The sequence below is a fragment of the Vombatus ursinus genome, unplaced genomic scaffold (assembly GCF_900497805.2).
Source record: "Vombatus ursinus unplaced genomic scaffold, bare-nosed wombat genome assembly UNPS02005286.1, whole genome shotgun sequence".
Lineage (NCBI taxonomy): Eukaryota > Metazoa > Chordata > Mammalia > Diprotodontia > Vombatidae > Vombatus > Vombatus ursinus.
The window spans coordinates 5,882,018-5,909,837 of NW_020945064.1; the positions used below are offsets into that span (position 1 = coordinate 5,882,018).

At 41.0% G+C, this 27,820-nt stretch overlaps 1 protein-coding gene across 4 annotated transcripts in view; it reads right to left on the reverse strand.

Moving 5' to 3' along the window:
* Positions 1-27,820, reverse strand: part of ACSF3 (acyl-CoA synthetase family member 3) — a 237,147-nt gene that overhangs the window by 102,546 nt on the left and 106,781 nt on the right. For all 4 annotated transcript variants that reach the window (XM_027847757.1, XM_027847754.1, XM_027847755.1 and 1 more), the window contains exon 7: positions 3,753-3,879. In XM_027847757.1, coding sequence (XP_027703558.1) covers positions 3,753-3,879 — 127 coding nt within the window. The remainder of the gene's footprint in view (positions 1-3,752; positions 3,880-27,820) is intronic.

Genomic DNA, 27,820 nt, shown 5'->3' on the forward strand with positions numbered 1-27,820 from the left:
TCGCAGGGGTACTTCATCACAGGAAGGCAGAGTGGGACACATCCTCCCTGTTTTAGGGTGGGAGCTCTGAGATTCAAGAGGACCTCAGGAGTGGTGGGGATTCCCTGCTATCCAAGGGGAGCCTGCAGGGCTCTCACTCCTGAGTTTCTACTCCTGGCCCTGCATTCATTCATTGGCCCTTACCAAGAGCTCTAGTCATTCAAGAGGAAGGCTCTGGCCACAGCAGTAATATAATCTGAATCCCTGAGAGACCGGAGCACCAGGAACAATCTCTTCCAAGGAGGCCACAGGAACTATATTATTTACTATTAAAAACAAGCACAACCACTTCTCTCTTCTCTCATCCACATATGCACCTTTATCACAAGAAGATCCCAATCCCTCTCCAGCTTTGCAGTGGGGCCAGGCTGCTGGTCTGATGCCAGAACAAGGAGGTGGAAGGAGACCATGTCTGGGATAGGGAAGGCAGGAAGGGTAGGGTTTACTGCAGTGGGTGGGAGGGAATGATTTGCAGAACCCTTTTCAAGCAGTGAGGTGGCTTTGTGTATGGCAACCAGGAAGGGGTTTACAGAATGCATCTTGAGTCTAAAGTTTCTAAAAATGGACTCTTCTGTGGTGCAGAGAGAACATGTAGAGTTAAGTAAGGATTGCTCCTTTTCCTTGCAAACTTCTTCTAGCAATCCTGTGAAGCAAATCGCAGGAGCATTCCCTTCTCATGCCCTTGCTCTACAGTCATGGAAACCAAGGTGGAATGGATTAAGGGTCTGCCTTCCTATTAGGTGTGGTGGCAGAAGCAGGACAAGATCAGCTCTGGGGAGTGGGCCCATTAGAGCAGGGCTTCTTAAACTGTTTTGCTGCCATGGACCCTCTGTCAGTCCGGTGAAGCCTCTTCTCAGAACTACGTTTGAAAATGCAGAAAATAAAATACATAGAACTACAGAGGAAATCAATCATATTGAAATAGCTACCAAAATATTTTTTTTAAAAGTTCACAGACATCAGGTTAAATCTCACCAACCTCTCCCCACCCCCTCTGCCTCAGGAAGGAGTGGGATTGGGTTTTGTTCTAAATGCTGGCCCTTCTTCCTATTTGTGGCCATTTCTTTGTACAAGTTTACTGGGTCAGTGGGATCAACAATTGTCTCCAAACGGACACTGACTTAGGACATCAAGGCTTGATGTCAGGATAAACACCCTAACAAATAGAATGTAAGTGGATTGGGACATAGTGCGTTCCCCCTCATCAGAAGTCTACACTAGATAACCACCTACCAGGTATGTTGTAAGTGGGGATTCTTCTTGGGATTTAAGTTGCACTAGATGGCCATGGAGAGAGGATCCTTCCACAATGGAAATTCTGTGATACGATTTGTCAAATGAATGGTGGGAGCATTTCTCTGATTACAGCACTGGTGAGTTACGAAGAGGCAAAAAACTGGAGATCCCTTCTAATTTCTGACAGCATCATTCTGTTCTCATCGACAAAGGACTAGGCCCTGATCAGTTTCTGAGAGAGTGTGTGAGGGGATTGGAGGGAGGAATGAGGGGGTAGGAGAGAAGAGGTTCCCCCAGCACGTTCTGCTCTGGGAGCCAGCCTGGAAGCAGATGTTCCTCAAATGCTCCAAGTTGAAAGGACACACTGACATCGCAGGAATGAGACCTGCATGTAAATTGCAGAGGTGCCGTGACATCTTCAAATGAACAAAACAAACAGCTTCTGAGATCCTATGGAAATTAATCCTGGCTTCTCTTTGACTCTGGCTGACAAGTGTTGCATGACGCACCTTCATCCTTCATTACTTTAAATAATGGATCAGGTTTGCCTCTGCTAGGCTACATAGAAGAAGAGGTTTTAATGTATGGAAAAATGTTAAGTAAAATAATAATAATGCTGATGATAGCCAGCATTTCTATGGTGCTTGTTACATGGGTTATCTAACTTGATTTTCACAACAACCCTGTGAGGGAGGTGTTATTATTAACCCCATTTATAGATGAGGAAAGGTTAAATCACTTTCCCAGGATCACAAGGCTAATAAGTGACTGAGCCAGCATTTGAGCTCAGGTTTTACTAACCCCAGGGCAGCTAGGTGGCCCAGTGGATAGAACGCTGGGCCTGGAGTCAGATGAGATAGACTCATCTTTTGGAGTTCAAATCTGGCCTCAGACACTAGGTAGGTGACCCTGGGCAAGTCACTTAACCCTATTTGCCTCAGTTTCCTCATCTGTAAAGTGAGATTCAAAGGGAAATGGCAAACCACTCCAGTATCATTGCCAAGAAAACCCCAAATGGGGTCATGGAGAGTCGGACACGATTGAAAAATGACTGAACAACAACTTACTAAGTCCAAGTCCAATACCCTATCCTCTGTGCTACCCAGATGAAAATTGTTTCAGATCCCAGTGAGCAGCAGGAAGGGGTCAGAGGGAAGGAATGAATAGGGCTCTTTATGGTGCGAGGCTTTTGATATTATGAAGAGATAGACCCAAGACCCATTCCACTGGGGTCATGGGGGTAGAGTGGGAGAGAAAGAGAAGACCAAGAAATGACCCATGAGCTGATCTCACTGATTTGGCCTGTTCGATGAGCAATTAGAGCCTAGAGTCCAAAATGACCCATAAATGGAGCCAACCAAAATTTCATGCAGATCTGCCTCACTTTAAAAAACAAAATAAAAAAAAAAAACAGCCCCACCTGATATAAGAAAAGATGATTTACAAAACCAGCGAGTTTTGTTTGTTACATGGATGGGTCAGGGTGATCACTTGCATTTCAAGAGCATTCTTTGTGATGCATCCAAAATGATTTAATTTCCATAGACCTTTTCAGAAAACATATCTATCATGGAAAGTGAGTCATGTTCCCAGGTACCTGGAGAGGTGAAGCTCCTGGAGTAGTCTCCATTTTGAATCTGAAAGTCAGAGAGAACTCATAGACAGGACCCACATGAGTCAATCATAGACACTTCCATTTTACCTTGCTCCATGGAATTAGGTCACCTCACCTCATCTGGTCATGATATTTCCCTACTACATGCCTATGTTCTTCAGAGATGCTCTAAGAGGGAACCCAGGGCTGATCCCCAAGAAAGAATGCAAGACAGTATCTGATGTCCTCTTTTTCTTCATCCTCAGAATATAGTAACACATGTATATATACACACACACGCATGCAACACGTGTGCATGCACAATCACCATACTATATCAATACATGCATGTATACATACACACATGTACAATGCCTACATACACCATCACAATTATGTTAACATGTGTATACACACGTGTGCACATGCATATGTATATAAGCACACACAATTTAAGCTTGACACTACACCAATATTTTCTAGATACCCTGTGTGTATATGCAGATATACAAGTACATATACACATATATGAACATACAGGTATATGTCTTAATAGCTTAAAATGGCATTAAGACTCTTGGGACTTTAAAAACATATATATTTTTAAAAACCACACTGCACGTATGTGCATTTGTATGTGTGTAAAAACTTTCCTCCCAACCTTGTAAGGTAAGTAGTACAAATACAATCATACTCATTTTACAAATAAGGAAACTAAGTCACAGAAAAGTAAGGGAATTTGTTCAAAATCACACATCCAGTAAATTTCATCCCTGGGCTTTCTGACCAGGCTGAGGTCGTAGCCCTTTCCACTCTCCCTAAACCACCTCTCAGTGAATCCTCTTTTCAGACTGAGTACATGAAAAGCATAAGTGGTTCATACCTGTTTTAAACCAGCCATCGGGTGTGAAAGCACTCTTGGTTTCTTCAGGCTTGTTCCAATATTCTCGAAATACTGTAGGGCCTCTCACCAAAAGTTCCCCTTCTCTGCCCTCTGAGCCCAGAGTCACCTAAAGAAAAGCAGGGGGGAAGAAGGTGAATCTTACTTTTGAAGCAAGGCAAGAAAAGAGAAACATGTAGCCAGGAAGCCAGGGAGTATTCTTGCCTGGCCAAACATAGGTCACACTGAGGTGTGGTCAGTTCTGATCCTAATGCATTTCTCCCACAGTGCGGAACATTTATTCCCTGAGTGCTTACAGCATGTGACACTGTCCCCAGTGCTACGTGGGGTAGGGAGGACACATGCACGCTGCCTTCAGGCAGCTTACTATCAGTCAAGCACCCGGAGCCTATTGTCTGCCGTACAAAGCACCCTGTGTATCTAGAAGAGGCTCTCTGACACAGCTTCTCTCTACAGCCTCTGTTTGCTAGATTTTGAGTTGAAATGAAGAAAATGAAAGCAGCTCTAAGTTTTTCCTTTCCATGACCGCTTTTCCAATATAGATGGGCTTTTATAGTCACTGGCTCCCTCTGATAGACTAGGAGTCCAGCTACTGCCATTTCTATCCTGCAGCTTGATCCTGGACAGTTTTATAGCAGAGCATTGATTTTCCTCTTGCTTCAGGAATTGTGGGGACTTCAGTTGTGAAATCAAATGCTGCTCTGAGCACACAACAAGGCTTGTCCCCAGATTGGTGCTTGGATGGCAGCTTTTCACCCAAGCTTGCAAAGAAGGGATGAACCCTAGGGTCTGCTCTAGCCAGTTGGAAGCAGTTCAGCTGTGGAGGGAGTAGGGGCCAGAAGTAGGGAGTGGAGGAGAGAAAAACTACCACAATAGGTGAGACTCAGGCCAATGAATAGTGGAGGCATGTCATAAGATAAGAATAACAAATTATGAAACTATGTGTTAATTAATTATACTTTTATTAAGCAACTGCTTGGATGCAAATAGCTGGAGTGGATACAAAAATAAAGACAAAATAGGCCCCATTCTAGAGGAACTTTTAATCTAATAGGAGAAAAGAAAAACAAACATACAAATAATCATGGTACTTGGATAGAACTCTGGGCCTGGAGTCAAGAAGAGCTGAGGTCAAATCCAGCCTCAGACACTTACTAGTTGTATGACTTTGGGCAAATCACTTACCCTTTGTTAGCCTCAGTTTCCTTGACTGTAAAATCAGGATAATAATTACACCTAACTTCCAGGGTTGCTGTGAGGATGAGATGATATTTGTAAAACACAGTGTCTGATATGTAAATGTTAGTTGTTATCATCATCATCATCACCCAAGGAAAATGGTATAAGAAACAGGAGGAGAGGGAGAGTCCTGTCATCTGAAGAGACCAGAGAAGGATTCATAGAGGAGGTGGCATCTGACTTGCTTGAAAGGAGTGACTTCAACAGATAAATATGGGATAAGTGATGAGGGTGAGAAAGGAAGGTTTGTTCTAGCCATGTAGAATGCCATAAGCAAAGGAATAGGGAGAATGTACAGAAGGAGGTACAAGTATCTGGAGCATTAAAAACAATGACAGGATACATTACAAAAGGAAAAGGCAGACATTGAGGAGCTAGGGTTGGCTGATATTTAGAGCTGATGGTTTTCCTAGCTGTGAGAATCTGCTTCTCATCCCTATAACCATGGACTGATAGACTCTAGATAAAAAATCTCTTTCATCCCTCTCAGCAAATGATCTCCTTGTCCTTCCAATTACAAAATTACTCATGGCCAGGACAATCTACATTATGACTGCAGTGATACTAAAGATACTACAATTCTTTCTATTTTGAATCTTAATAAGATAGGTAGCTCTGAACTCCCAAGTATTGCCCTTAATTGGCTGGCTTTTCCCCAAGAAAGCTCATATTCAAGGTCTTATCCTGTTTTGTATTCTGCAGCAGTCTACAACAATTTGGACTAAAAGATCTTCCTGGCATCTTCAACAAATTTCCCAGGACTTTTAAACTGTTTTTGTTGAAACTTAGGATACACACTTCCAGGTCACGTGAGTAACAAACCTGGGGGTGGGGAAAGGGGAGTCTGAAATTACCAAAAATCTTAGGAAGAAGACAACTCAAAGACCCTGGACATAAGTAGATAAATCAATAGGTAAACATTAACAATAGAAAGAACTATAGCCTCCAGATCTATTAAACAAGTTGAGGCACCTATGAATAAATAATGTAAAATAAGGGAAAATGATACAGCACTTGATGAAAACAGAGGACCATGTGGAAAGTGAGAACATAGAATCATAACATGCTGTTCCTGAGGGGTTCAAAAGAGAAATGAGAAGTATGAGAACATAATTTATAGCCTGCATAGCAAAAATAACGGGCAGAATAGAAAAACTGGAAAGTCTCACCAAAGAAACAAAAAGAGAAAACAATAGACAGGGAATGCAAATATATGGAAGTGAAGGACAATCTAAAAGAAAAGAAGCAAAAAGCAGTAACATTAAAAGAAAATATGTTCACTATACAAGGAAAATGTACTGATCTCGAAGACAGGACTCAGAGAGACAACCTAAACATCAAAGGTCTCACAGAAGAACAAGACAGGACAAAAAATCCTTACCATCATAATGCAGGAAATAATAGAAAAAAACTGCCCAGAACCTCTGAACATAGAAAATGAAATACCAATGGAAAGAATTCATAAATCACCTCCAGAAAAAAAAACAAAAACAAAAACAAAAACAAAAACCCAAGGCTGCAAACTCCAAGATACGCAGTGGTTAAATTGAACAATTCAATTTAGAAACAACAAATTCTGCAAAAGATCAGGATCAACTTTCAAATACAAAAGAAAGGACATTTGAATAAAGCAAGAACATTCTGCCCTCATTAGAAAACATAGGGGGGGATGGAAACTTAAGATGCTATAAGGTTATTATGCATTAGTTATACCAACATCCAACAAGACAAGAAATTCAACTTCTCATACTTCTCTGATAACACTCTGGATCCCACAGGTACAAAATTTTTATTATAGCTCTTTTTTATATTGGCAAAGAACTAGAAACTAAGGGGCTGCCCATCAAACAGGGAAAGCTTGTTCCAAATTAATGGCATATGAATGTAATGGAATACTACTGTGATGTAAGAAATGACAAAAGGGATGGCTTTAGAGAAACCTGGAAGACCTGTATGGACTGATGCAGAGTAAAGTAAGTAGAACCAGGAGAAATTATACTATAACATCAATATTGTAAAAATGAACAATTTTGAAAGATTTAAGAATTCTGATCAACTCAATAATCAATCATGATTCCAGAGGACTGATGATGAAGCATGACACTCTATCTACCAATGGAAAGAGGATAGACGAACATGCACAGTGAGGCATAGATCTGTGCACGTGGCCAATGTGGGAATTTTTTTGTTTTGCTAGATTATGTTAGTCACAAGGGTTTTCATTTTGTTTTTCTTTTTTTCAGTTGTAGGGGAGGAAGAAAAAAATAGATGCTTAATATTTGAGAAAAAAAATTTTAAAATAGAGCTGTAGAATATGGGAACATAGGGAAGTTACCTATAACTATGTTTGTAAAGAAACCAGAGAGCACTGTCCAAAATCATCAGTCTCCTTTGTAGCATGTGGAGTCCAAAACAAACACATCACATATTACTTTAAACAGAGGAGCCTCAGTTGAAGGTTATGTTGTTGGACTATTTATACATATAAAATTATATTATTTATCTATAATTCTGTTGGCCTGCTTCTCAAAGAGAATCACCTTTCTCATGTGGATCCCATTACCAAACTCCCTGGTAAATATAACAAAGATAACAACACCATAAGTCTTTCTTTTTTTCTGGAACATTTTTAATTTCCTTACCTTCTTCTTTTCTCTCTCTCTCTCTCTCTCTCTCTGTCTCTCTCTCTCTGTCTCTCTCTCTCTCTCTCTCTGTCTCTCTCCTCTCTACTACCCCTCTCCAAAGTTAGAAGCAATATTTCCAAAACCCCAATTTCCTGCCATTGTAGACAGAAAAGCACTCTGTATTTCTGCAACCACCCTAACAATGAATTGAAGACTGCTCTTAGGTATCTCAGTGCTCGATAAGGTGACCTCTAGAACAAATCTGGTGAGAGATACTGCTTGTTTTTCATGTCTTCTTCTCTAAACACATCTTGGACCTAGCAGGCAAAAAGGGTTTTGCCAAGTTTCCCACTCACTGGCCGCAGAGGTAGCTGGATCCAGTATTCTCCTCCCTAGGAAGGGGTTTGTTCAGCCTTCAGGAGTCTTCCAAGAAGCCGCATTGGCCTTTTCAGTGGTGACGGTGGCTGACTTAACTGGAACAATTTTTGTCAGTTGGGGAAGGGCCCAGCCTTTGAAATGACAGCTGTCGAGGACACCAGCTGCCAGGTGTAGCACTTGGCACTACCAGCTACCAAGTGTCCGTCTTATGGGAGAAGTGTGATTCCCCCTCTTCACCCAGGGAAGCCAGCTGAAGAGCAGTCCCGGCAGAGAACATCTGATACCTCTTTCCCAAATCCTGTAGTCATTGGTGAAAAGAGCAAGAAATATACTTTAAAATGAGCTGCTCAAAGCAGACGAACACCTGTAAGCGCCTCTCACCACGTTCTGTGCCACACTTTTTAAGAAGCTGCCGTGGGTAAGTCAAGTTCATTCACGGACCTTACGGTGACTCCAGCTTCAAGGACTAAAAACTAAGACCAACCTGGCAGCTACGAGACAACCTCCAAGCTGGTGTTAACTCTTCCAGGCTTTGGGGAATGAGTCCCCGTCCACTGGACAAAGGGGCAGGCAGTTCCCCGCAGGTAGCAGCAGGGGGCACCTGTGGTCCTTGACCACACAAAGCCCGGCAACACTTAATGATGAGATGCCGGCGAAGGACAGCCTCAGACCAGGCTGGTTCTACGAGAAAGACCTTCAGTGGGAAAACTGAGAAGATCTCAAGTAGATTTAATAGATGGGTATTGGTGAGGTGGCAGTCATGCCAATCCAAGCCACAAGGCTACGTGGATCAAAGTCACGCAGCAAGCAAACGACCCAGCAAACATTTCCCGAGCATTCTGGCTAGGGACTAGAGATCCAAAGCTGAAATTGAGAAACAGTTCCTGCCCTCAAGGAGCTTACATTCTACTGGGCCAATGGGTATCAGCCCACAGAACTTAGCCTCCAAATTATGGGAAAGGGAGAAAAAAAAAGAGACTACATTTGCATTTCATTTCCATACATGACATGCATTAAATCTGAACAGCTGGTAAAAACATCAAGGGCTACAAACATTTTTTGCTGTTCTTAACACTGGTTGATCCTGTCCGATAGGTTTCTTCTCCCCTATTCTTTTGTTTCGTGGGGTTTCCTCATTGCTCTTTAGCTAAAGAAATGAGTTGGCAGCTGAGTACTTGCTGAACTCCATTTACAGGTTCTCTCTGGCAATGGGCTGTCTCGCCCTCTGCCTACCTTAGGGCTCTCCCTCCCCACACACACATATACACAGACACACATAGACCTGTTTGTGTGTATGCACGTACATAAATGAATATACTAGTATGTAAGTACATATGGTGTGCATCACACACAAGCATGTGTATACATACACACACACATGCACCCACCTGTGTACATATACACACACATACACAGGCTTCTTACATGAGGCACTTCTTCAGAATAACAAGCATTTTCTCGGTCTGTCCCCAACGCCTGAAACTCTCCCCTCCTGATCTCTGCCTCCAAGCTTCCCGCCAGCCTCAGCTGAAGACCCACTTTTTTGAAAGAAGTCTTTCTCAGTCCTCCTCAATCTCAGTGCCTTCCCTCTGTGATCATGTCCAATTGATCCCCTATGTAGCTGGTCTGTACGCAGTCATTTGCGTGTCGCCTCCCTGTTAGACTGTGAGCTCCCTGAGGGCAGGGACTGGCTTTTGCTTTGTTTTGCCTTTCTTTGTGTTCCCAGTGCTTAGCACAGTGCCTGGCACTGAGAAGGTTCCCAATAGATCTCTGACTACCTGACTGTGTTTTGGGTGTGTGTAAATAAAACTGGTGCAAGTATACACATAAAATCCCCTTAACATACTTAAAAAACTTTTACCTATGCAGATAGGACCTAGGACCTAAACACTCTCTCACTCTCTCCGTGCGTGTGTATGTATGCATGTATGAACACATATGTGAGTATGTGTACATATATGTATGTGTATATACACACCTACATGGATATACATACATACATCACGTAAACGTGACCTTAAACAGGTCTTCCTGCCAGCATGTACCTGGCTCCTTGTCTGAATTGGCCCAATCGACAGAAATGTGTGGAGGAGCCGAGGACGGTCTTGGCCTTGAACCCCTCCAGGGTCTCTGAGCCATAGAACACAACCTCAGTGGAATTTCTATCCCTTTGTAGCTTTCCCTGATTTTCAGCAGAACCCCTCAATGATCTTCCTCCGGTCCTCTGAAAGCCCGGTCAACGTCTTCGTGCCTCCTCCAGAGGTGAACTGCTTGGTGTTTTAGAAAGAAGATCTGCTGCCTTACTGGGCAGAAATACGACCCATAATTTCTTCCTGCAGCTACAAAAGATCGATACGGAATTCTTGACATGCCCCCAAACGGAGGGTGGGGTGTCCAGCTTTGGGAAATGAAGCACCCAGAGCCTTTACCTGCCCGCGGCTCCATCTAAGAGGAATCGCGCTGAATGAACTCCAAATTTCTCATCATATCTACTCAGATTTTGGCAAAGGCTCAATCCACATCTTATCTAGAGTGGAACTCCTTGGCAGCAGGCACCTCCCCGTTGTGTAATTTAATGATGTTATGGCTGGCTTGCAAACAGTAAAACAGAAAGGCCGTGACGTTATCTTAATAGGATTTTGCTTGCAGAACTCGGAATGTCACTGGCACCATTCCCTGGTGTCCAAAGAGGACGCAGCCAGTTTGGTGCCAGCATCCCCTATTCCTTGAAGTGGCATAAATGAAAACGTAGGTTTAAGGTTTTGCAAACTGACAAATCATTTTCACCTGATTCACACGTCTGCACACTAATGTTCCGGGCCTTCGTGGCAATCTAAGTTCAAAACTAAACAATGTCATGTATTTCAACAATAGCACAGAGTCTGTTGGTCATAAAGGAGACTGGGCAAAAGACTGAAGATGGATTGGACTATATCCATCACCACCAGTGAAAAAATAAGCCAGAGCACATGCCCTTCTGACAATGGTGCAGTCAAGTTATTTCTCTGCCATTTTTGAAAGGAAGACTGCTGTCTTACTTTGCAAAATCTTGAAGGCCTCCCCCTCCCTGCCCCTTGTTGATACTGCTGACCTAAATTATAAGTGGATATTGAATAATTTAGGCTGTTTCACTAAAAAAAAAAAAATTTCCTATTTACCAAATATGCTATGACGATCTGAGTCTCAGTTTCCCCATAAGCAAAATGAGAGGGCTAGACTAGATGATCTCTAATGTTCCTTTTAAGTCCTATAAGTTTATTAATACACATTTTAACTTCTTTAATGCCATAATTTTGCCAGTCAGCTATGCAGAGTCCAGGAAGATAGGTGTTTGATGTCTGCCAACCAGCAGATGGATTCAACTGGCGGCATTTGAATAACACAGTGCATAGGATAAGATTCTATTTTCCTTTTGGGAAAACAAGAAGTTATAATAAAGCCAAATCTCAGTGATTTAAAAATGCATGATCTATACGCCTTGATTTTACCTCTTAATTAGAGGACAACAAAAATGGGTTATACATATGGGAGAATCCTTATCTGGCAAAAAGAATCTTGCTTGATCAAAACTACTGTTGTTCAGCCATTTCAGTCATGTCCAATTCTTTGTGACCCCATTTTGGATTTTCATGGCAAAGATGCTGGAGTAGTTTGCCATTTCCTTCTCTAGGTCATTTTACAAATAAGGAAACTGAGGCACACAGGGTGATATCATATAAAAATGGCCTCCATATTGTTTTTGAGAAAGAAAGAAGTCATTGATGAGGTTCAGAGAACCCCTGTGCTCTGGCATCAGGGTAAGACAACTAGTTACCATATTGGTAGGGAGGGAAGCCCAGAGTCCATTGACACTCCTAAGGAACACTCAGAATCAGTTTTACCTTCAAGGTTTGTCATACCTTTTGAGATGGCTGCAGAATAAAGCAGGCCCCTGAGATGTGACAAATTTCGAGATAGCCCAAAAGATCTTTGATGCTTAAGTCTTTGGGCTAATTATTCAGTAACCTAAATATGGCTGCTAATGACAGAAGGCTTGGAATGAGGTAACTTCTGGGGTAGCTCAGAGAAGTCATGAGTTTCTAGTGGCCAGAGAAAAACAGCTGGCTGGCACAGAACTCCTTAATTAATCTTTGCTTCCAGGAGCAAGGGATGGGGCTCCCTGTTATTAATAGGAATGCAAGCTGAACATGAGAAAAATCTATTCCTATAGGAGACTGAAGTATGGTACTCTGGAGGCAACATAAAACTTAGGGGTGTATAAGCTTTCTAGGTAAAAAGGGAAATTATATAAAAAAGGGGAACCTTATTATGACAAAACATAAGCAACTATATATTTGCTTTTGAAGTCTCTACTAGTAGACCTAGAGTCCTTATTTACAATAATGACACCATAATAAATAAACAAAATATATCAGTAAGGGTTGCTATACTATGATTGTATGGCAACATGGTGTAGCGGAAGGAGCTTTGGACTTGGGGGTCAGAAGAGATCCAGGTCTGAATCACACCTTTGACACTTACAAGCTGTGTGCCCATGAGCCCATCAACCAGTAAATATTTATTAAGTACCTACTGTGCCAGGCACTGTGCTAAATGCTGAGGATACAAAAAGAAGCATTCTCTGCCCTCAAGGAGCTTACAATCTAGTGGGAGAGACAAGATGCAAGCAAACATATACAGAGCAAGCTAGATACAGGATAGATCGGAAATAATTAACAGAGAGAAGGCGCTAGAATTAAGAGGGGTGAGGGAAGGCTTCCCGTAGAAAGTGGATTTTAGTTGCTACTTAAAGGAAGGCAGGGAGGTCAGCAGTCAGAGAAGAGGAGGGAGAACATTCCAGGAACAGAGGACAGCCAGAGAAAATGCCCAGAACTGAGAGATGGAGTGTCTGGTTTGTGCAATAGCCAGGAGGCTGGTGTCACTGAATGGAAGAGTCCATAATGGGGAGTGAGGTGTAAGGAGCCTGGGAAGGTAGGAGGGGGTTAGGTTATAAAGGGCTTGGAATGCCAAACAAATCATTTTGTATTTGATCCTGGAGGTGACAAGAAGCCACTGGAGTTTACTGAGTAGGACAATGACTTGAGGCAGGCAGACTCCCCCAGCCGGCTATTGCAATAGCCCAAGTGTGAGGTGATGAGGGCGTGAGCCAGAGTGAGGGCAGCGTCAGAGGAGAGAAGGCGTATATTTGAGAGATGCTGCAAAAGTGAAATCTCTGAATCCTAGTTATCCATCTCTAAAATGGGGACGATATCTGTTGCACCAAACTCATGGGGTTTTTGTAAAGAATGAAGGAGATCAATGAATAGTGAAGGCAAATAAAGCACTTTACCCACAGGGTGTCCTGAAAGTCTTGGTGCAATTTTAAGTTTTAATAGCTTAAGTTATTCAACAGCTTAAAATATTTAAAATAGGTTTTAAGCTATTACGGCTTAAAACTGCACCAAGCCTCAGGGGACGCCCTGTACGTGATCTCATTTGAGCTTCACGACAATCCCGGGAGGTTAGCCCTCTTTTACAGATGAGGAGACTGAGATAGGCAAAAGTCAGGTGATTTGCCCAGGGTCATACTGCTAGTAAGTGTCTGAGATGGGAACCAAACTCAGTTCTTCCTGACCTCATTTCCAACACTCCATTCACCCATGTCACCTAGCTGCCTCTTTGAGATTATGTATGTAAAATGCTTGTAAAGCTGAAGGCATTTTATAAATGTCAGTTATTATTATGAGGAAAAAGAGTCTGGGTTTTTAAGAGACTGATTTAGGCTTTGCAATGTTAGTAGCTAAAGTACAATGCATGGGAGATGATCTGTTTTCAACAAAAAGCAAATGCAGGCACAATCTAGTTTCCTTAATGGGACAAATGTCATAAAGATACTAAATGAGATCTCTGAGCTTAGGGGCTAACAACTTTCCCTAACAACTTAGGGGAAAGAAGACAGACAGAAGAGGAAAAAGATCACTGAATGAAAAAAAAAATTCTTGTAGCAATTCATGACCAAGTTTGAAATCATTTCATCATACCAGGCTAATAAAAACGATCCATTTTGATGCAAGTAATCAATTCAGTGATTTCTATCAATTTTGCTTTACTACAATCAACAGTAATTTGAAATAGATTTACCTTGTTAAAAATAATTTATTTTGAGAGTGGGTTAAAAAAAAAAGACAGGACTTTTCAAATAGGCTGTAAAAATTTCCATCTAGTTTATCTATAATGGAAGAGAAAGTTCAAATCTCCCCAGTGCAGCAGAGACCACATGGCAGGGCTGTATGTTACTGTCCACGTCGCAGCCTCTATTCACTGTGTTATGCTGAAGACTAATTAGCCATATGCTACTATAAGAAAAGAGTTAATTCAATCACCCAGAGGAGAAATAAAAAATTCTTCTTTCTGAAGCAGTCACTGGCTAGTGGGGGTCCAAATGTAGTGGCAAGCATAGGTCACGTCCACTTGCTCTCCTGAGGCCCACTTCATCCAGTTACTGATGACATCATCCTTTCTCCCTGTGCCCTCACCTCTTTAACTGTAATATCTTCTCACTGCTAGAAACTCTGTCTAGTCAATTTGGAATCTTACTCCATTTTCTCTGGTGTTCACCATCCCACCAAAAGGATGATGACACCTGCACACTTCACAGTGGGAAATAAAGACTCAGTCTTAAGAAAACCAACACAAATCAATCAGCAAAATTATCACATGCCTACTATGTGCCAGGCATTGTGTTAGGTGCAACCTAAACTTAAACCTTTTAAAGGCCAAGTCTTTATTTCCCACTTGTGAAGCCTCCAGATGTTACCATCTTGGCTGAGATGGTTAACACTAGAGACAATGGGATGAGATCCCGAAGTAACTCAGCAAAGTTTGTAGAAGTGAGATCTTAGTTATAATTAACAAGGACAGAAAGAAGATAATTCATTGGAGGTGGAGCAGAACATTCCTGGAGAAGTACAAGATGAAATGAGATTAGATTTTCACAAGTGCTGCAAAAATATTGGGGGGTAAGTCATTATAGATAGTAAACTAAATATATATTAGTCTTGTTTAAAAAAAAACCCATCAACTATCATAATGCTTACCTTCTCAGTGATGGGGGAGGGGGTAGGAAGGACAGGGAGAATTTAGAACTAAAATTTTAAAAAGAAAAGAATGCTAAAAATAAATAACTAAGAAAATAAGAAATAAACTTTAAAAAAACGAGATGTACAAATAGAAGAATGTGGGAAGTGTGCAGAAATTCTCTTTAGTTCTGGTTAGCCCTTACTATAATTCTATGTTCTCTGTCAGATCAATTTAGGGGATCAGCAGAAAATTTAGAGGGCTTAGAGAAAGATAAGTATGATTAAAGGATTTTTAAAAAGAAATCTTATAAGGAAATGGAATTCTACTACTAATAAAAATAGCTAGCATGTATATAGCCCTTTACACGTCATCCCCTTTCAAACAAGAGAACATGTATAACGTGCTTAGCACAGTGTCTGGTGCACAACAGATACCATATAAATGTACTGTATAAATGCTTATATAGTAGGTAGTATATTAATGCTTATTCCCTATTCCCTTCCTCTTCATGCCCCATCTCCCCTTTCTTTGATGTTCAAAGCAACCCAGAGAGGTAGGTGTTAATGTTACCTCATACTACAGATAAGGAAATGGAGACAGGGAGAAAGTGAAGTGACTTTCCCAGGGTCACCCAGCTAGGAAGTGTCTTAGGAGGATCCAAACTCAGAGACAGCCCGAGTCCAAAGCCAGCACTCCATCCATTGCATCACATAGCTGTTTTTAGATAAAGCTAAGTAGGAAGAGGACCCATGCAGAGGGAGGGAACAATGGTGACTTGGTTACAATTAAATACATGAAGCTTTGCTGTAAGAATGGGCACTGGATGGCTATACTTTTTTTCACGAGGGAAAAATCAAGAAGGAATGGGCTCCTGTTACATTAGAAAGAATTTAGGTCAATTCTTAAGAAGAACCTTGTACTATCAAGGATGTAAGGCACTGGTTTTGGCACAGTGGATAGAGTGCTGGACCTGAAGTCAGGAAGACTCATCTAAGTGAGTTCAAATCCAGCCTCAGACACTTACTAGCTGTGTGACCCTGGGCAAGTCACTTAACCTTGTTGGCCTCAGTTTCTTCATCTGTAAAATGAGCTGGAGAAGGAAATGGCAAACCACTCCAGTATCTCTGCCAAGAAAACCCCAAAGAGTTGGACGCAACTCAAACGACTGAACCACAATGCCCTGGAATGGATTACTAAGGGAAGCTATGGGGCTTCCTTGTGGAAAGGTTGAGGCAAAATCTCTGCGATGGATTGACCCCTTGAGGGCCCTTCCAGCACCATGAAACCAAAGTTGTCAGATTATTTTTTTCTCAAATATACTCCCCTCACTCCTCAAATCTTCTAGATCAGAGATTCTCAAAGTGTGCTCTGAGGGCCCTTGAGAGGATCAGTAATGTCAAAATTATTTTCATAATAACATTAATACATTTTAATTTCTAAAGCAGCAAATAGTAATAGATATATCCCACATAAATAAATGCTCTTTGGGTTCTCGATGATTTTTAAGAGGGTAAAAAGAATAAAAAATAAACAAAAAACCAAAATAGCCTTTACATCCTTGTCTCATATTACGTAAGACACGAGCTCTTGAAAAGTCCGTGAATTGAATTTTTGTTAATGAAAGTCATATTTTAAATAAACTGTGGAAAGCAAAAAAAAAAAAAAAAAAGAATGTAAAGGGACTAGAGACCACGTTTGAGAGCCACTGTCCTAGATCAATGATACATACCACAAGTTGGACAAGAGTGAGAGATTCTAAATGCTAAATACTCATTCTGCCTTATACCCAATGAACTTCTCAAAATTTCCAGTGAACAACCTACCACTATTTCCTCCAGGGTTTCACCTTTTCTCATCAATAACCTTTGGTGACCTTTAAGGAATACAAGGTATAAAAGACATGTATCACGGTGTAGATGAACCAATGGGGACAAAGGAAAGGGTCTGTTTGATGTTAGGGTAAATCAGGAACTAGGAGGCGGGCTTCTAATTTGATTCAGCCTATCACTGGCGAGAAGTTTTTTCTCAATCACTTTGAAACTCAACATCATCTATAAAACAACAATAAAAAAAACCTAATCTACCCACCAAGTTGAAAGGAGAGATGAGATGAGATTCATAAGGTGCTCTGAGTCGCTCGGGGGGGCAGTCCCCCAGAACCACAAGGCACAGTGATCATCAGAGAATACAATCATCATTTATGACCCCTTCCTGGTCCTCGCTGATCAGCAGCTGCATATAAACAGCTGTCTAATCAGTCCACAGACAGTCACTCTTCTGGGGAATTGATTTTCATTGCTGATAGGCACAGTTACTTACTGGACTTCTGGACTGGAAACAAAAGACATATAAATGCTGCCTGGACAATTCAATTCAAATCTCGAAAAAGCCCCATCCAATTTATTCTTAATTGGTTTAGGGACACGTAGAACTCGACCTAATTCTTCCATTACCATAAAAACTCGTACCAATAAATCCTACTGTTTGTATAAATGTTCATCTTGCCAGGGGCAAGCGCTCTGTTCGGGGTAAGGCTAGTGTGAAGTAATTTAGACAGACTGCTATTTCCCTCTTCCTGAAAAGCAGACAAGTTTTGCTTTGTTTTAAATCAGGGCTAGGGGGAGGGGGAAGGAGGAAAATAACTCTCCAAATCAAGCCCTATCCAGGCCACGCCGTACATGCTTTTCAGAGAATCCTAGTTTAGAATATTCACTTTTAATAACAGGCTCTGAATGATAAGATTCATTTACTTTCCACCTGAGTGGGCTATCAATAATAAAAAGCCTGGGAAGATGCTAAGAATTATACACCTAGGAGAAGGTGTTGATCTGAAGAGAACAGTCATGAAAAGGAACACACACACACACACACACATGCACAATACTAGATCTTAAAAAAAAAAAGCACAGCCATATTCTTGGGTTAAAAACAAAAGATAACCATGGTAAAGCAGCAGCCCATGACAAAGTTAGCCTAGACAAGACAGAGGATACTTGGCCATACTAGTTATAAAGGGACTCCGCTGAGCTTTTTAGGACGTTACCTTTTTCGAGACAGATTTCAACATCATAAATCAGTTCTGAGCTACCATCCAGGCAACAACTTTGTACTCCAGAGTTCAAGTTTTTCTTGTTAGTGAGCTTGGGAGGCAATAAATACAGCGAGCTACCACATCTTCTTCCTACTTTCTAGACCTTGCTCATTAAAGATGTGTATAAGGTCACTTCAGAAAGCACATCTGAAATCCTGTTGGCAGCCAGCCAGAACTGGGCCAGGATACAAAGACTTCCATGCCACTGTCCTATTTACCTGCTTCCTGTTTAGAAGTCTAGGTTGACAATTGTTTCCACATGCAACTGAGAAATAAGAAATACAGGAAAAGGGGTATAGAAATCTATCCTGCCCTATAGGGAAATAAAAGGGGAAGGGGATAAGAGAAGGGGGGATGAGATAGAAGGGAGGGCAGATTAGGGGAAGAGGTATACAGAATGCATGCTATCTTGGGGTGGGGGAAGCATGAGATGGGGAGAAAATTTGGAACTCAAAATCTTGTGGAAGTGAATGTTGAAAACTAAAAATAAATAAAAATAGAAATCTAGGTTGTTTCTGCTGGGGGGCACAATTAATCAATCTACAAATATTTATTAGGTATCTATACTGTGTGCTAGGCAGTGGGTGTTCGGGATACAAAAAAAAATGCATCAATTTTCACATTGGAGGACTTTTAGATTTCAGAGTACTTACATTTCCCTACAATCCACTGTTAGGTACTCGTTTCTATGTTTCAATCATAAAATTTCCTTTTAAATGGTTCTACTAAAGCGAGCAAAGACAGTGAGGTGGCATTATAGCTCACTAAGCATATGGCCTGAAGTCAGGAAATCTTGAGTTCAAATCTAGCTAGCTGTGTGACCTTAGACAAGTACCTTAACTACTGTAAAATGGGGATAATAATAGCACCTAACTCCCAGGGTTCTTGAGAGGATCACATGAGATAGTATTTGTAAAGTGCTTAGAACAGTGCCTGGCACATAGTAGGTGCTATATAAATGCTAGCCATAATGATGATGATGAAGAAGAAGAAGCATGAGGACAAGTTTTACTATAACAGCAACCCTAAAAATAAACACTTGTGAAAGACTCAAGGATACTGACTGATGTGATGATCAGCCATGATTCCCCAGGACTGATGAAGAATGCTGCCTACCTCTTCACAGAGGGGTGATGAGACTAACTATACAGAATGAGCCATACATTTTTTGAAGCGGCCAATGCAGATAATTGTTTTGCTTGACCAGGTATTTTTCTTGACCATCCATATTTGTTTTAAGGATTTTCTTTTTCTTTTCAGTGGGGAAGGGGGAGGAGTGAGAGAGAGAAAATAAATGCTATTTAAATTTGAAAAAAATTTTAAAAAAATGTATAAATGAAATGGTTCTACAAAAAAAGATCAGGGGTTTCAGCGAATTCTAAGCTATGATATAATATGAGTTGTCAGTGGGACAACAGCAGCCAAAAAAGCTAATGTAATTTTAAGCTTCATTAAAAGAGATATAGAGAATAATACTGTTGTTCATTTATTTAGTTGCGTGCAACTCTTTGTGAACCACAGCATACCAACACTGGTCCAAGGGGTTTTCTTGGCAAAGACACTGCAGTGGTTTGCCATTTCCTTCTCCAATGGATTAAGGCAAACAGAGGTTAAGTGAGTTGCCCAGTTTTACACAGTTAGTGTTTGAGGAGATTTGAACTCATGTCTTCCTGATTCCAGGCCCAGCACTCTATCCACTAAGCCACCTAGCTGCCCCTATATATAGGTGCTCCTATAAGGAAGTGATAATCCTCCTAGACTTCTGGCTAGTGAGGCCCCTTCTGGGGTTTTGAGTTCTAGGCATCACATTTGAAGAAGGTCACCACACATCCATAAGAGGGGATCTAAGATGTTGAAGGGTTTGAAGTCCATGCTATTAAGGAATCAACTGAATGGACTGATGATATTTGATCTGGAGAAGAGAAAAGTTGTACAGATCATGATAGCAGTCTCCAAGTATCTGAAAAATTATAACGTGTAAGAAAGTGACTTGGCATGCTTGACCCCAGAGGACAGAACCAGAGAAGTAAATGGAAGATGCAGAGTGGTAGACTTAGGATTGACGTAAGGGAAAACCTCCTAACAAGGAGAGAAACCCCCAGATAACAGGAGCTGGCTCAGGAAGCAGTGGGCTGGGTCCTCATTTCTGGGGGTGGAAGCTGGATAACTACTTTCCAGGGATACCATACAAGGGATCCTTGGTTAGGTAGGGGTTGGGCTAGATGGATTCTGAGGTTGCTTCTATCTCTGTGATTCTGTGAGATTTGATGATTATTTTAGGGGCTGTGTTCAAGGGCTAGAAATCCTATTTTCCAGGGCTGTTGTGAGGAGCAAATGAGATAATGTTTGTAAAGTGCTTAGCAGAGTGCTTTGTGCATAGTAGGTGCTTAATACATCTTCTTTCCTCTCTCCCTTCTTCCCTCTCTCTCTCTTCCCTCCCTTCCTCCTTACCTTCCTTCCTTCTGCCCTCTCTCCCTCTGTTCCTTCCTTCCTTCCTTGAAAAGAGAAAAATGGTAAGATCAACATATGCCACATGACCCTAAGCCTTTCTCCCCTGTGCCTATGACATTGCTGCCCACTCACACATTATAGCTTCTGTGCCCCTTCCAGATGACATCTGGGCATTAGATTTGGGAGAAATATCTTTTTAGAGATTTTTTTGGTGCTGCCCATAACCATTGAAGTTTCTACTGCCATTAAGTGACAGAAAATAGTCTCAACCCCTCCCTGTTGCCTTTTGTTTTTAATTTTTTTTATTATTTTCATGAAAAACTTAACATTAAATTCAATACAACCAGCTATAGTTGCTTAGAAATAATGAACATTTGCATTAATGAATTGTGAAGAATAAAGTAGCACAACATGTTTTCAATTCTTCCCTGTAAGTCATCATCAAGGTCCTCTGACCATTCGTTCTTGGTCACTTTTCCTCTTCTATGGTTGAACGGGTGCCCTCTATTCTTTCACCTCTGCTATTTTTTTTCCTCTGCATTATTTCACAAAAGTCTTTCCAGATTTCTTTGTATTCCTCATACATACTGGTCTTAATGGTATGTTGGTACTCCATTATGTTAATGTCCCATAGTTAACTATTTCCCTACTGTTAGAAGTTTAGGTTATTTCCAGTTTGGGGAGTTAATTTTATTTTTATTTTTTTGTGGTTAGGCATAATGTTACGATGAAAATCTTCAAACAGACAGCTCTTAAAAAAACCTCACAAGACTTTCAGGATAATGGAATTACTGGGTCAAGGGGTATGATCATTTTTATTTCTTTTATTGTGTATAAGCACTGCCATGGTACTCCCCAAAAAGGTTTTACCAGTTAGTAATCTTTCCTTACTGGTAGATTTTAAATCTGCTCATTTGCTAGTATCAGAAGAGACATGAATTGCCCATATAGGGTCTAGTCTTTTCTTTTTAGAGATATTATAGTGTGGCTGTGATTTAAAAGTTTGACTTACTTCTTTTACCACCATTTACTTCAAGCAAAATGCCCTAAGGTGCCCTAGGTACACAGGAAAGAAAGTCATTGAAAGCTACTAAGAATCTCATGAAAATGTACCATATATGTGACTGCAATAGGAATGAGAAATGTCGTTAGTTTTTGCAGGACTGGGTTTTTTTTCTCCCTCTTTTTTACTCTTTGTTATAATGGGATAGCTCTTAGAGGACATGGAGTGGAAAGGATTCACTGGGAAATGTAGGAGATAAAAAAACTAAACTATATCAATGAAAATTTATTTTTAAAAAATATGAATCATGGCTTAGATTCTTAAAATCTAGCCAATAACTCACTAACATTCAGACTCCTTAAGAGTCTGCCCAATATGACAGATGTTCTAATAAACCTTGTCTTTGGTTGAAAAAAAAAATATGAGTCACTTACAGCCTGGGTGATTGTTACACTTCCCAGAATTTTTGGAGAGTACCCTCATATGGAGAGTACCTACAGTATCATAAAGAGTAGGGCAGGGAAGACATTACTGCCCCTATTTTGTACATGAAAAAAGGAGGCAAGGAGAAATTAAGTGACATACCAAGTCAATGGCAAAATGAGGATTGTAACCCCCTTCGGAGAAGAGTGTACAGATAAGATAAATACAAAGACTTGGGAGAGCCAAGAGACTACCTATAATTCTAAATCAGGAGAAGAGGAGAGCTGGATTGTAGCTACAGAGATGGAATGACTTCAGATAGAGTTTTTTTTTGGATTCCTCATTCAGCACAAGAGTTACCTCCTGACCATTTCTTTTCTTTTCTTTTTTTTTTTTCATATAGGTGGTAAATCTACCACACCCCCAAAGTCAAGGTACACATAGCCAAGTTTATGGTTTCCAATGTGTATGAGAGTGGGTGCCTTCTGTTCTTTCCTATCACAGAGAATGGCACTGTCCGGCCCCTGCTGGGCTCTCTTCCCAGTATGTTACGTCCTCCCCCCCACTCCCCCTTACCACTTCCCTCTGCATGTATGCGAAGGTACAGCAGTTGGTCACACTCAACCAAGTAACAGATGGTGGCGATAGAAGGAGGTGGGGGATGGGGAAGAGAAGGAAATGAAGGGAAGGAGAGGAAGGGAGATATGGTGGCTATAGAAAGGAGAAGCAATAACAGAGCAGTTTGCTGTCCAGAATGACAGCTTGCATATGGATAAACAACAAGATAATTAATTTTTTTTAAAGGGAAGAAATAAAGAGAGAAGCAGAGACCCATCCTGGCAGTGTCCTCCTGCTGCCAGCCCCTGTGATCTACACATCCTGTGTGGATCTCTTTGCATCCTCAGCACGAGAAAATTATTTCATATAAAAGCCCTGGTTATAGTGTAGCATTATATACAGCTGTGAAACCATTTATCTATTGATAGACCCCTATTGTCAATGACTGGTGTTTGGCTCTCGTGTAAGTGAGCGATTTGGAAAAAAATAAAAAAATAAAAAATAAATAAATAAAGAGACAATACCCGATATGCTTACAAGGTTTACAGGCTTCTGCCAGCTGGGAAGCTACAGCATATGAAATATGCATCATACCAAACAAAGCAAACAAATATCTGACGCCGGAGAAAGTTAACCCCCTCCTGCATGGAACCCAGAGAGAAGATGCAAAAATCAGGACTACCCAAATAGGCACTCATTGGCAGTCCTAGGTTGGTGGAGAAGGAAATGTGGATGGAGCCATGAGGACAGGATGACTTCAAATTCAAAGCCCCCAAATTTCATTTTATGTGGGGAGAGAAAAAAAGGGGGGGTGCTCAGGAGCAGGCTTTCTCCAGGATTTGGTGATGTGTTCAGAGAAGGGGATGAAACTTCTAAACCAAGTAAGGAAAGTGACAATGATCTCGCTCAAGCCTGGCAGTCACCTTCTTAGAAAGGAAAGGAAAGGAAACTCTTGGAAGAAGTCTGTTGAGGAAGCTGTGGCACCACAGCCCTGCAAGACGAGCTGTCCTTGTTAAGAGAAAAAGCAGCTAGCAGGAGGACCCAAAATTTGGCTAATAGGTGTGAGGAAATAAATGGTCTCGGTTGATTGAGGGTCCAAATACACAAGCAATCAAATAGAATGTCTTAATGTTTGTCTCCCCCCCCCCCCCCTTTTTTTTAAAGGATCAAGAGATCTGTTCATTTTATTTCAGAAACAATCAAGCCCAGCTGGGTCACTTTTAAGAGAAGATGGACTCCATTTGCAGCTCATGTACACACCCCATTAACTCCGTCCCCTAATTCCAGGAACAAACTTCCATTAGCCTAGAGCGCCTGTAGATTATAAAAGGCTGTCTCGCAGAGGATGAGTAAGGGGATAAACTGAAGTGTATCTCAGGAACTTAAGAGTCTGGGCCATCTTGCTGGGGGAAGGGTTCGCCTGAAGGCAAAGATAAAGAAATGCTTTCAGGGGAACCTGTCCTTCCTAACATGAGCAATGGGTGAATAATGAATCAGGGACACCAGTACAGAATGCCTACCCCAAAGGGGGACTTTTTAAAGCTTTTCAGTCTCAGGCAAAAGGGTGCTGTATTGAGATTACTCACAAAAGGAATTTTTAACCTGAGGTCCATGAACTCATTAAAAAAACTTTTTTAATAACTGCATTTCAATATAATTGGTTTTCCTTATAATCCTATGTATTTTATTTTATGCATTTAAAAAAACATGATTCTGAGAAGGGGTCCAGAGACTTCACCAGACTGCCAGCAGGGTCCAGGACACAAAAAATTTGAAGAGCCTCTGCCTTAATGTGAAAATGAGACGGAACATGTTCATAAAAATATTATCCCCTTCTCTGCTCTCCTAGAACCATACCACCAAGCCACCTGATTACAGAATCTCTTCCAACTACTTCAACTTAACTCTCCTAGGATCTTCACTAAGAAGTCATTAAGACAAAGAAAAGCCTGGGGGATTGGTTCTGTCAGTGTTTCTAAGAACAAGGGCTCCCTGGCCCTTAACAAAGATGCCTGGCATTCCTTTTTCCCCATCCTTTAAAAACAAATTAATGCTTTGCTAAAAATTTATTATTGAACATTGATACAATCAACCAGACTTACTTAGTAGCTATTTAAATTCAAATTAATTAATTCCAATGCATAAAGTATTGCAACAATTTTTCAGTTACTCCCTCTAAGTCTTCATTAGGTTCTTTGTTTATCAATTAATTCCCATTCCGTTTTACTGTTGTATAAAGTTCATGTGTATTCTATTCTTTTTTTTTTAAGACTTGCATTATTTCATAAAGGTCTTTCTAGGTTTCTTTCTTTTCCTCATACTTTTTGGTCTTAATGATATTATAACATTTCATTATATATATGTATATAGATGTGTATATATATATATATACACACACATCTATATACATATATATATATAATACTAATGTACTACATTTTATTTAATCATTCTTTTATTGTTGGATGTTTAACTTGCTCCCAATTTGTTTTTTTGCAATTACATATAGTGCTGCCATCTTTGTACAAATAAACTTTTTTTGTTGTTTTTAAATAACTTTTTTTAAATAGTAATACTTTTGGGGCATATTCCCAACAGTGGAATCACTGGATCAAAGAGCATGGTTTTTTTTTTTTTTTGAATAACTTTTACTTTATTCTGTCAGGTTGTTCTCCAAAAAGCTTCTCCAAAGTTTACATTCTGTCAGTATTGGCTGAGCTTCCCTGCATCTACACAATCTTAACATTGAGCTCTGTTGTTTTTCTGGGTTTTAAGCCTACAAGGGAAGAATGGCGGAGGGCAAGGGTGGGGAACCTGCAGCCTCGAGGCCACCTGTAGCCCTCGAGCTCCTCAAGTGCAGCTCTTTGACTGAATCCAAGCTTCACAGAACAAATCCCTTTAATACAAAGATTTGTTCTGTAAAACAGGCAAAAGGCTGCACCGAAGGACCTAGAAGGCCACATGTGGTCTCGAGGCTGTAGGGTCCCCACCCCTGGCATAGGGGCTACTTGTGCCTATGCATGTACTGTTTCCAAAGGGTAATCTTGACCTCCTGGGTGTGTCTGAAGAGCGAGCTGGAAATGATTATTCTATTATTCTCACCTCTGGCCCATGTACACAAGGCCGCACCATGGCAATGGGCCTCAGCCCCTTACTCAAACACATACATCCTTTCCCAAACACCATCTGTGTCAGATTATGTATTACAGAGCTACCTGGAAAAATCATTCTAAGCTCTTCTTATATCTTTGGCTCCACCAGAGAGAAAAAAGTAGAAGAAAAACAACTGGTGATTGAATGAGAAAATGGAAAGTGTTCATGGGCCTGGTGATATATTGCTAAGATAATATTGATATCTTATTCTTTAAGATGTGACAGTAGGGAATAAATTTTAAAATCACTGCAAAACACAAGCAAGATAGAAAAATGATCTTGCATCATTTCAAAATTTTTGGTATATAAAGCGCCCTGTAAACCTTAAAGTCCTATATAAATGTCAGCTGTTATTACTGTGAATAAAAGCAGCTGTTTTAAGAAATGAGATTTTAACATTACAGTGTGCTAACCTTTGGCAAATAATGGCGAGTTTCCTTAAGAATTCAGGCACTTGAAACATTGATATGTGAAAGTTTTCTGTTACGAACAACCCAGGCTGTGAGCATTGGGAGCTTTTGGTACACAGAATATATTGAGAATGGAATTGAGAGTACTTTATTATAATCTGAAATCACAATTCTAATGAGAAGAATGAAGTGGAAAGAGCAGATACCATCCAGGAGGTTCGGTGCCATAGCACATGGTAAGGCCCAGGGATACAGAGGATGTGATGGCAGAGGGGCATGGCAAGGCTCAGCAGTCTTTGGAGCGAAGTTTCAAAGAGGTGCCCAAAGGCATAGGAGCATGGACTGAGATCTACAGGAGACCTCAGAGGCCATCTAATTCAATACCATCACTTTACAGATGAGGGAAACTGAGGCTCAGGGAAATGAAGGGACTTGCCCAAGATCACACAGGGGGTGAAGTGGCAGAGGTGGGATTTGAACCACTTAGCCCTCTGGCTCCAAAGCCAATGCTCCTCACACTGATGCCACACTGCTTCACTTGTTTGTTTCTGCAATGTGTCACTTGATTCCCTTGACTTAGGCTAACACTTCACACATCTGAGTGAGCATTTGGATAACTGATGTTTCTAAGATGTGCACTAGTTTCTAGGCCATTGGCGAATACCGTCTATCTCTATGATATTTAAAGATTAAGATTCCTGGCTAATAGACAGTTCTTAGACATTATCCGTTGGTTTGGATCCATTGGAAAATCCTACATGCCCCACTGTCTCAGTCCTAATCCTATCCCAATAACACATGGTCAGAACAGAGGGTCCATAGAGGAGAGGATCCACAGAGAATCCAAAGTGGCTTGAAAGTCACTGAAATAGTCTGAGGTTTACTCTACAGAGAGTCACTCAGGACTTTTAAGCAAGGGAGTGACGGTTGTCCTCACCACGGTCTCATAGAACAAGCATCTCATCTCCCTCTTGATCTTTTAGGTTACCTATTCTCTTTTGACCCATTTCCCTCTTCCTTCCTTCTTTACAGTCATTGATGAAGAATTATTTTAATTGTTCTGGAACTCCAACATAGAGCCAGGATGAGGCACCTGTAGACCCTAGGCAATTGTGGTCTGAAAACTGTATCCCCTCCAGGGTGGAGATTGTGCCTCCTTTGCATAATTGTCCACTTGAGACTTTGAACATTCACTATAACACACCAGTGACTTAATCGATCACAAAATCAACACCTAGGGGCCATATACAGTAGAATTTTTATAAAAAATGATGTTAAAATAAAAAATAGTATCAAAAAGTGCCCCTCATTCCACCCTCATTGTGCTACAGCCCAGATGGCTATCTACCTCAGCAACCTCTGGTCTTGGTGCTGTTACAACTTCACCAGAATACCCTTCTCGCTTCTGTTTTGCTGATCTATTTTCTTGATTCCTGCTCCAGTCCCATCCAGCTTGGTTGCAAGAAAAACAACCAGTGCATTTGATCCTAACAAAACTATGCTGTTACACTTCTGTTTCCTCTATCACTGGGGCTTATTCTAGAGCAGGTTTCCCATCCCTGTTCTAGAGCCTTCTCCTTACATCTTTGTGGTTCGTGTTCTACCGTTTGCTCCCATGGTTCAGTGGTAAGTGGGGGCTGGTCTTTGCATTAAAGACTGCC